The sequence below is a fragment of the Embiotoca jacksoni genome, unplaced genomic scaffold (assembly GCF_022577435.1).
Source record: "Embiotoca jacksoni isolate LCO1_2020_lvr unplaced genomic scaffold, fEmbJac1.0.p SCAF_24, whole genome shotgun sequence".
In the NCBI taxonomy this organism is placed as follows: domain Eukaryota; kingdom Metazoa; phylum Chordata; class Actinopteri; family Embiotocidae; genus Embiotoca; species Embiotoca jacksoni.
Window position 1 is genome coordinate 7,901,215 of NW_027185375.1, and position 7,611 is coordinate 7,908,825.

Below are 7,611 nucleotides of genomic sequence, written 5' to 3' on the forward strand. Positions count from 1 at the left end.
ATAGAGGAAGAGGCAGGGTCCATTTTTTTCCATCCCTTCAACAATGGAGGGATGATCTCTGTTTATTCTCTAATCGCATCCCTTCTTTTTTCCCCTCTCCTCTATCCTCTCTGTTATCTCTCACTCCCTGCAACCCCTCATTTTCTCATCTGCTGAGAGGAAGGGTAGCCTTTTCCTCTCTCCGGCCTCCCCCTCCTCCTTTTTTTTGTCGCCTCTCCATCTGTTTGTCCTTCCAGTCCTCCGTCCATCCCTCTCTCCTCTCCAGAGAAGGGATTCTGCTGTATGGCGGTGAGCTCTTTCCTCTTTTCTCCTCTTTTTCGCGCTGCCACTTCCTCCTCTTTTTCCTCAACTAACCAACCAACCGCTGTCCTCTTTCATACAGTGTTGAAAATACCAAAACTTAACCTAATAAAGCTGCTAGGTCTGATTCAAGCATACACATTGAAACCATGATATAAAGAAGTATTATGATGCACAAAATATGCGTGAATTAGCACAATATGTTATCTGGAATACATGTAATGTATATTAGACATGGTGTAAATTACTGCTTTAAAACATCTTGTAGCTATTATTTCACCAGTTGTAGTGTAAAGCATGGAAAAGGGAGCCCAGCGGTATGGGAATAACCATAAGGTGGGCTAAACACAAATCAGTAAACAAAAGATAGCAGCGAGGTGAATTATGTGTCAAATGTATATCATCCATTTAAAGGTCCATTTTGCAGCCGTCGACTCTCTCGTGTGTTTCCTACGGTACATTTACGATGAGAAAAAACAGAACTAGTGGCAGCTGTTTTTATGAGTGCTGCAGCTGAAGGCAGAAGAGCTCATCAACTGTCAAGTTGTAGTTTCTTCCACAGTTTATTGCTTTGTGCTTAAAGTCGCCCAGCTGAGGAAAACAAGTGCCGAAGATGAGTTATAGTTACTATCCAATAGCCAACAGTGCCTCCGAGAGGCACTGCCTCGTTACTGCAAATATGCAACAATGCAAAAGAACTACTGAGCTACTTGAGCCATTATTGTGTACTTACTGCAACGAGTGACTTAGACTGACTATCTGAAATCACTACAGAAGCTGATTTTAGATTACACCATCAAAGCTTATTGAATGGTGTTCCTATTCTATTCATTGTTTTTACACCTGACAAACACCTCCAATTGGAAGCTTATTGCCCTTGTAAAGTAGAAGTGTACCAGCAGTTCCTGTGCTACAGTAGCATGATATCATTTGCCGGTGAAAGAAATCATGTGCATTTCTGTTCTACATGTTGAGCAAGTGAATCTGAGCAGCTGCGTTTAAAAGAGCTGACCTCTGTTGGTTGGAGCAAACTGCTTTTTCAAAATGTAACCAAGGAAACAGCATTTCTTTTTGACTTAAATTAAAATCATATTTATTAACAAAACATTGTGCAAAATGCAAATCACTGATATACATAGACATTAATGTATTCAAGAAACATTGTAAAAACAAGATAGAGAGAAATGTAGAAGGATTATTTGTCCATTAACAGTTACCTTCAGTTTTCATATATTTAGATTTTATAAATCACATATTTTTCACTAAACAAAGGCAACTAAAGGAGAAGTCTACAGTGTAGTGTGTACCTCAGGAGTATGTGTTTATATGTGTGTGTGTGTGTGTGTGTGTGTGTGTGTGTGCGCGTGCCATAAACAGTAGTAGTTTACTACCTCGATGTGATTGTATTCGGGAACGGCGTGCTCTATATGACCAGATGTGCACATGTGTGCGTGTCCACTGTATTTGTGTGTTTTCGTGAGTATTCCTATGACTTTGGGTGACTTACGTGGATTCCACAACCCTGAGCTTCTTTGTCTTTGATTTGTTTTTATATGTTGTGCGTCTACGGGCGCTGTGCGTGTGTGTGTTCAGGCATGTGAGTGTGACTGGGTGAGGAGTGCCTGTCGACCAACAGCTCAGCGTGCTTCAGATACTGAGCTGTCCTTCTCATCACAGACTCCCTGCGTACCGGATCTGGGTCTCCTGAGGAGACACAAAGTGATGAAAAAGATTAGTGTCATTACTCAACAGTGTAAATATGTTGCTATTGTCTTAAAACGGCGTGCAAAGGAGATGGGAAAAGAAAAGCGGTGTGATTCTGAAACGTTTCCCTTCTAATAAGGAAAAAAAACTGATTAACTAATTGAACAATTTAAAAGTCCCATATTGAAGGAATTCTGACTTCCAGTTGTTTTTTCGATAAATACTGGGAAAAGTGGCAAATGGCTCACTCCACGTAAAAATGCACAGAGCCTGGATTTGTGCTGTTTGGACTTCTGTAAGTTTGTGATGTCACAAACTCATTCATGTCAGCATGGCCCACTTTTTTTTTCCTTTTATGCAAAGGAAAACACACACGAGGGAGGGAAGACAATTGGACGCAGGTGGACAGACAATCAGACAAAGGTGAGAAGACGAGAGGACAGGACAGGATTCCCACAGGATTGAGCACTGGGTTCCCAGAGAACAATCACAGTGAGATTAAATCCCCCCCAGAAAGCTGCTGAACTGAAAAACTCTACATTGGCAGCGGTGGGATTCGAACCCACGCCTCCATAGAGACTGGAGCCTTAATCCAGCGCCTTAGACCGCTCGGCCACGCTACCACATACCGTGCCTGTCAGACGTGTAATAGGAGAGGGTTGCCCAACGTCACCCTTCTGGATATCGGTTCATGGTAACCAAAGACAACCCATTACAGCGTCAGACACATACTTGTGTTGGCCTGTGTGGTTAAGTTTACAAGTTGCTGTTTACAGTAGCTGTGACAGCAGACAACGTTTCAAATATCGATCTTGTTGCTGCAAAGAAGCAACAAATTCTAAAAATGGATTCCTCATTCCTTGTGTGAAAGTTTTCATCATCAGTGTGTGAATGCTCGAGTTATAGCCACACACAAACATGTTTAGTGAGGCCACAATGACCTTTGACCCATGACCACCAAAATCTAACCAGTTCATTCCTAAATCCAAATGAATGTTTGTGTCTCTATTGCGGAGGGGGAAAAAAAAAAAGGATCAATACTATGTACTCAGAGGGGAAAACTGCAAATAGTGCACTTACACGTACATATTAATGTCCAGTCAACATTTTGATATCTGCACATACTGTTATGTCTACGTCTACTTAGGCTGCCATTTGTGACATCAGAAAGGGCCATACTACCTTTCCTAAATGGACAATAGCTGCAACTGACCTGACGAGACACCTATTAGCGGTGAACAACAGATTTATGTCCACATAACACATCGTTGACCCTTTCGAAAGCAGGACTGTAAATTCTGATTGAAATAGCAGGGTTGATTTTAAGATGAGATCACATGCTGACATCCCATATTTGATTTGCTGTGCCTTTTATTTTCCCGCATGCGTGCAAGTGTGGGTATCAGTTATTTACACTGCATTCATCAGCACTGAAAATGTGTAGTGGCTGAGTAAATAATGTCAACACAACTGTAAACACTGAGGGGACTGTATGATTTTGATCTGCACCGTCACGCAGACTGTCGTTTTTGCATTTGAAGACGTGACTTCATTGTCTGTCGCTATAGCAACAAAGCTGGTTCATAATTCATCCAGTAATGGACAGGACAGAGTGCATTCAGGTAAAATGCTATATTTAAAATGAACTCACATCATTGCATGATAAAAGTAAGTAGAGAGAACCGATAACAGTGCACTCATCTTTTTTTTTTTGCTGTTTTCCAAGCATGCGGTTCTGTGATCAGTATTTTTGGGGCTTATATTTATTACTGGAGTGTTGCTGAACTAAATACTCCCCTCTCTTCATCTTTATCCATCCACCCATCCATCCTTTTGTACATCCAGGTCAGTCTTACTCACCCTGTACTCCAGTGATCAGTATGTCCACCGCTGTCCTGTATCCACGGATGGCAGAACTAAACTCTCCCTCCTTCTCCCGCTTCATGGCAGCTGTCAGCTCAATGGCTGCTTGGTTCAAGTAACCCGTGTCCCCTCCATCTAGACCGGACGGTGGCAGGGAGAACAATTCTGAGTGGTCGGTGGAGGAATTGGATCTGTCTGAAATGGAGAGAAAAGGAGATGTTCTATCTGAGAAAGGAGAAAATTTCCAGCAGGTTCAAAATAAATTCCATTTCCTATTTGTAACAATCAAAATACAATGTCTTAAAATGCGTCTGGTTCCAGCTGCTTAGATGTAAAAAAAAAAATTCTAATGCCCTTTGGCTGATATAATATGTTTGTGGAAAGTTTCCGGTTTGAGACTACTGGTTGAACAAAACAAGCACAATGAACATGTCATTTTGATATGTGAATAATTATATCTGAGCGTACTAACGTAAAAAATGCAATTTGAAATACAGCATTGGGTTGCAGACTACAATCACCGTGAGGAACAGGTGGCCTGAGTCGTGTGATTGAAAACTTCTCACTGGCAGCGGTGGGATTCGAACCCACGCCCCCGAAGAGACTGGAGCCTTAATCCAGCGCCTTAGACCGCTCGGCCACGCTACCACTCACAACAAGAGAACCACTATCAGAAAAATATTTCAATTGGGTGAATGAAAAAAAGTATCCCCAAAATATAGATGCTAAGGAAGCACTAACTATATGCTCCATTTTATTGTGTCTTTATTTATTTTTGATTACTAATTTTTTTTTATATTATCTTACCAGGTCGATTCAAGAGAGATAAACGTTTGACTTTCATATTATATTACACGGCATACGGTCACAATGTGCTAATATCAACTCTATGTAAAGCCACTTAGCCTCACTGCAGCCTGATCAATACAAGTAAGAGAAGTTCAATCAGGAGGCCTCAACATTATTAAACATTGCTTATCATACAGATACTCTCATCCATCAGACATCCATCTTTGGCAGGAAGTTCTGCGATACTAAACATGGGAAATATTAAAACAAAACAAAGCCAGAGTAAAAATGTTAAATGGGGAAGGGAGATTATGTCAAAGTGTTGATTTATTCTTTTAGATCAAATTACCCCACATAGAATAACCAGTCTGTTCTAAGATATTAGAGTAAGAGATGTGGGAGCAGGAAAAGCAGTTTTACTGTATATGATTCAAATTCATATTTATTTACACATCACCTTTGTAGCAGGGATCAAAGGCAGCCAGGTCATTATCAGTTAATGGCGGAGGACATTCTTCTTTTGGGGATGGAAGCTGCTCTTCTGCCACAGAGTCGAACAGCGAATCAAATTCTTCCTGGGTCTCTTCTGATTGGTGGTTCCTGGCTGGGGATAGGTACGGGGATGGAACTGGAGGTGGAAACATGGACCAAAAAGTAAGAAGAAGGATAAGAATGACTTTTAAATTTTTTTTTTTAAAGCACACACCCATGCGAATTCTGGCAGCGGTACCTCTGTCGTCGAGTTCTACGTCGCTAAGCTCCTCTCGCTCCTCCTCTCTCGGTGATCCTCCGATCTCGCTGTAAGCCTCGGCTGCCACCTCTGGTTCTCCCACCTCTAAGCTCAGGTTGTTGCCCAAATCCTGGGGTAACGTGGGCGCCTCCCTCCCTTCCTCTTCTTCAGCGGGCTCACAGTCTGAGGCCCTCCGCTTGGGGAGGGGGATGAGAGGCGGCGGGAGAGGCCCAGCGGAGGACAGAGGGGTGGGATCCAGAGGCCTCGTGACCTCGCCGCCCTGAGAAGAAGTTGGACAGGAAGGAGAGGTTGTGGGGTAGAAGGAGGAAGGGTCCAGAAACCTAACAACTCCTGGTCCAGCATGTGTGTTTCTATGTGTGGCTATTACACATCTGGTTTACCCTGAAGAAGTCCTTGAGCTGTGGGCTGTTGTAGAGAGCAGGGATTGTGGTGGTAAACAGAAGCATCGTTTCTGCAGCCTTTCTCCTCTCCTCGATCACAGCCTCGTCAAACCTTCCTAAAACAGAAGCACACAACATAATAACACATTAAAACGTGTATATATGGGTTGTCGTTGCAGATGATGGTGCTAAAAAATAATGAAAAAAACGACAGCATAAATAAACATTCGTGAGGCTGTAATAGAGGAAGTGGTGTTAACAATAATGAGGTTTACAACTGCTGCCACTCTTTGTCAAGCAGTTTGTCTTCAGATGCAGCAAGTCAGCTTTGATTGACTGCCATCAACGTGAAATGATGCAGCTCCACTCTGTTGGTGCCTTTGCAGTTGTAACGACTGAAAAATTAGGCCACGTGTTGAGAAGAAATGTCACAATAATCTGGAATAAGCAGATCGTCACCAGAAATGACTTAAAACACACTCAACAGGCCGATTGCATAAAAACACTATAAATCATTTGAGGGTAAATTAACAGTTCTGATCATGTAAAGAAACGCCAGCAGACTACGATGATTTACTTCTGTCATTCATATATTCCCCACAGCACATTACGCAACCCAATTCAATTGGGGATGTTTACGGGTCGGTCTCCCGTCTTTTACCGAAAACTTGAGCACGAGGAAAAGGTGGAAACTCCTCCTGCCTCCTGAACAGGTTCCTGTGCGTGTAGGCCAGCTCGCCGTGGAGCTTCTTCAGCTCTGAGAACCTCCTCCACACCACCACTTCCTTCACATCTTCTGGATGACACTTGGACACAAACTGCAAACCACAGAGGAGAAGAGAAGGAGGGGTTTGTTTTAACACGTATCAAAGTAGAAATCAATGGCGGTGGTATGTTTTGGGGGGGAAAGGTTTTGAGAGGTATTGTTTGTTGATATATATGAGTGAAGGAGATGAATTCTCTTTGATTTTGTGCGCATGCCTGTCTCGGCCACGGGGCATTAATGTGGTCATGGGGGTGCCACATGTTCTGTCTGTATCACCCCAGCGATCACCGGGCACCACTGCCTCCGATAACAAAAGGCCCATTGTATATGTATCTGTGTCTGGGCCTTTTGTGATTTCACCGTGTCATAAATCGAGGAACAAAACAAAGTCACTTCGCTACTTTAAACTGACGTCACTGACCAAACCGGGGGTAAATGTTACAAAACACGTGTTATGTATTCAAATCGAAATTCAACAAAGCAAAAAAAAAAAAATAGCTACAAGGCACGGCGACATAATTGCAACTAAAGTTAGCGTTTCAATTCAAAGACAATGTGGCCGAAGAGAGATGGAGAGAGTGAACTGACCCTCGCTGTTACTTTGTACTCGGTGTGGCCCTTCTCGTGGGCGCGTGGCTCGGTAACCGTGAAGAAGCGGTAGTATTCTTCTTTGGGTTTCCGTGACATGTCAGTTCTCGGTAATAACAGGGGGAAAACGACGCGTTTTCTAGCGGACACAGAACAGAACTATCTGGAGCTTTGACGGCGAGCCGCTCTTGTTGTGACTCTCCAGTCCCGCTTCGCTCTGTAGATGCACTAATTTCCTGGTTGGTGACGCGGGCGAATGCGTGATTACGTCTGATAGAAGCGACGTTGAAGTAGTTTAGGTTCGTTTTCTCCTCTCTTCTCTCTTATCATTTAGGTTAGTAGTTGTTTAAATTCACCAAGGCTGTGATAACATTATTCCCAAAGTATTGAAGTCAAGTTTTGAGTGAGCCTACTTGTACTTTACTTGAGTATTTCTATTTGACAGTGCTTTATACTTCAGAGCCATATTT

At 42.8% G+C, this 7,611-nt stretch overlaps 1 protein-coding gene and 2 non-coding genes across 3 annotated transcripts; all 3 read right to left on the reverse strand.

Annotated features, from left to right (window-relative positions):
• Positions 1 to 1,387: 1,387 nt before the first annotated feature.
• snx15 (sorting nexin 15) lies at positions 1,388 to 7,367 on the reverse strand. The gene is made up of 7 exons (XM_069159287.1): positions 7,142 to 7,367; positions 6,449 to 6,605; positions 5,788 to 5,903; positions 5,387 to 5,666; positions 5,114 to 5,284; positions 3,865 to 4,062; positions 1,388 to 2,004 (listed from the first exon to the last, which is right to left on the reverse strand). Exons 1-7 carry the CDS (start codon positions 7,238 to 7,240, stop codon positions 1,865 to 1,867), a joined length of 1,161 nt encoding a protein of 386 aa, XP_069015388.1. The 5' UTR covers positions 7,241 to 7,367; the 3' UTR covers positions 1,388 to 1,864.
• On the reverse strand, positions 2,546 to 2,627 carry trnal-aag (transfer RNA leucine (anticodon AAG)). The gene has a single exon. It is a non-coding gene; the product is annotated as a tRNA-Leu (tRNA).
• Positions 4,434 to 4,515, reverse strand: trnal-aag (transfer RNA leucine (anticodon AAG)). The gene has a single exon. It is a non-coding gene; the product is annotated as a tRNA-Leu (tRNA).
• Positions 7,368 to 7,611: the final 244 nt, after the last annotated feature.

Bases quoted from the DNA above. Each gene is read 5' to 3' on its own strand.
- snx15 (XM_069159287.1), bottom strand. From the start codon at position 7,240: ATGTCACGGAAACCCAAAGAAGAATACTACCGCTTCTTCACGGTTACC. The intron at 5,667-5,787 runs GTAAACCAGATG...ACTTCTTCTCAG, and splicing joins AGCTCAAGGACTTCTTCAGG to GGCGGCGAGGTCACGAGGCC. The intron at 5,285-5,386 runs GTACCGCTGCCA...TTCCACCTCCAG, and splicing joins CGTAGAACTCGACGACAGAG to TTCCATCCCCGTACCTATCC.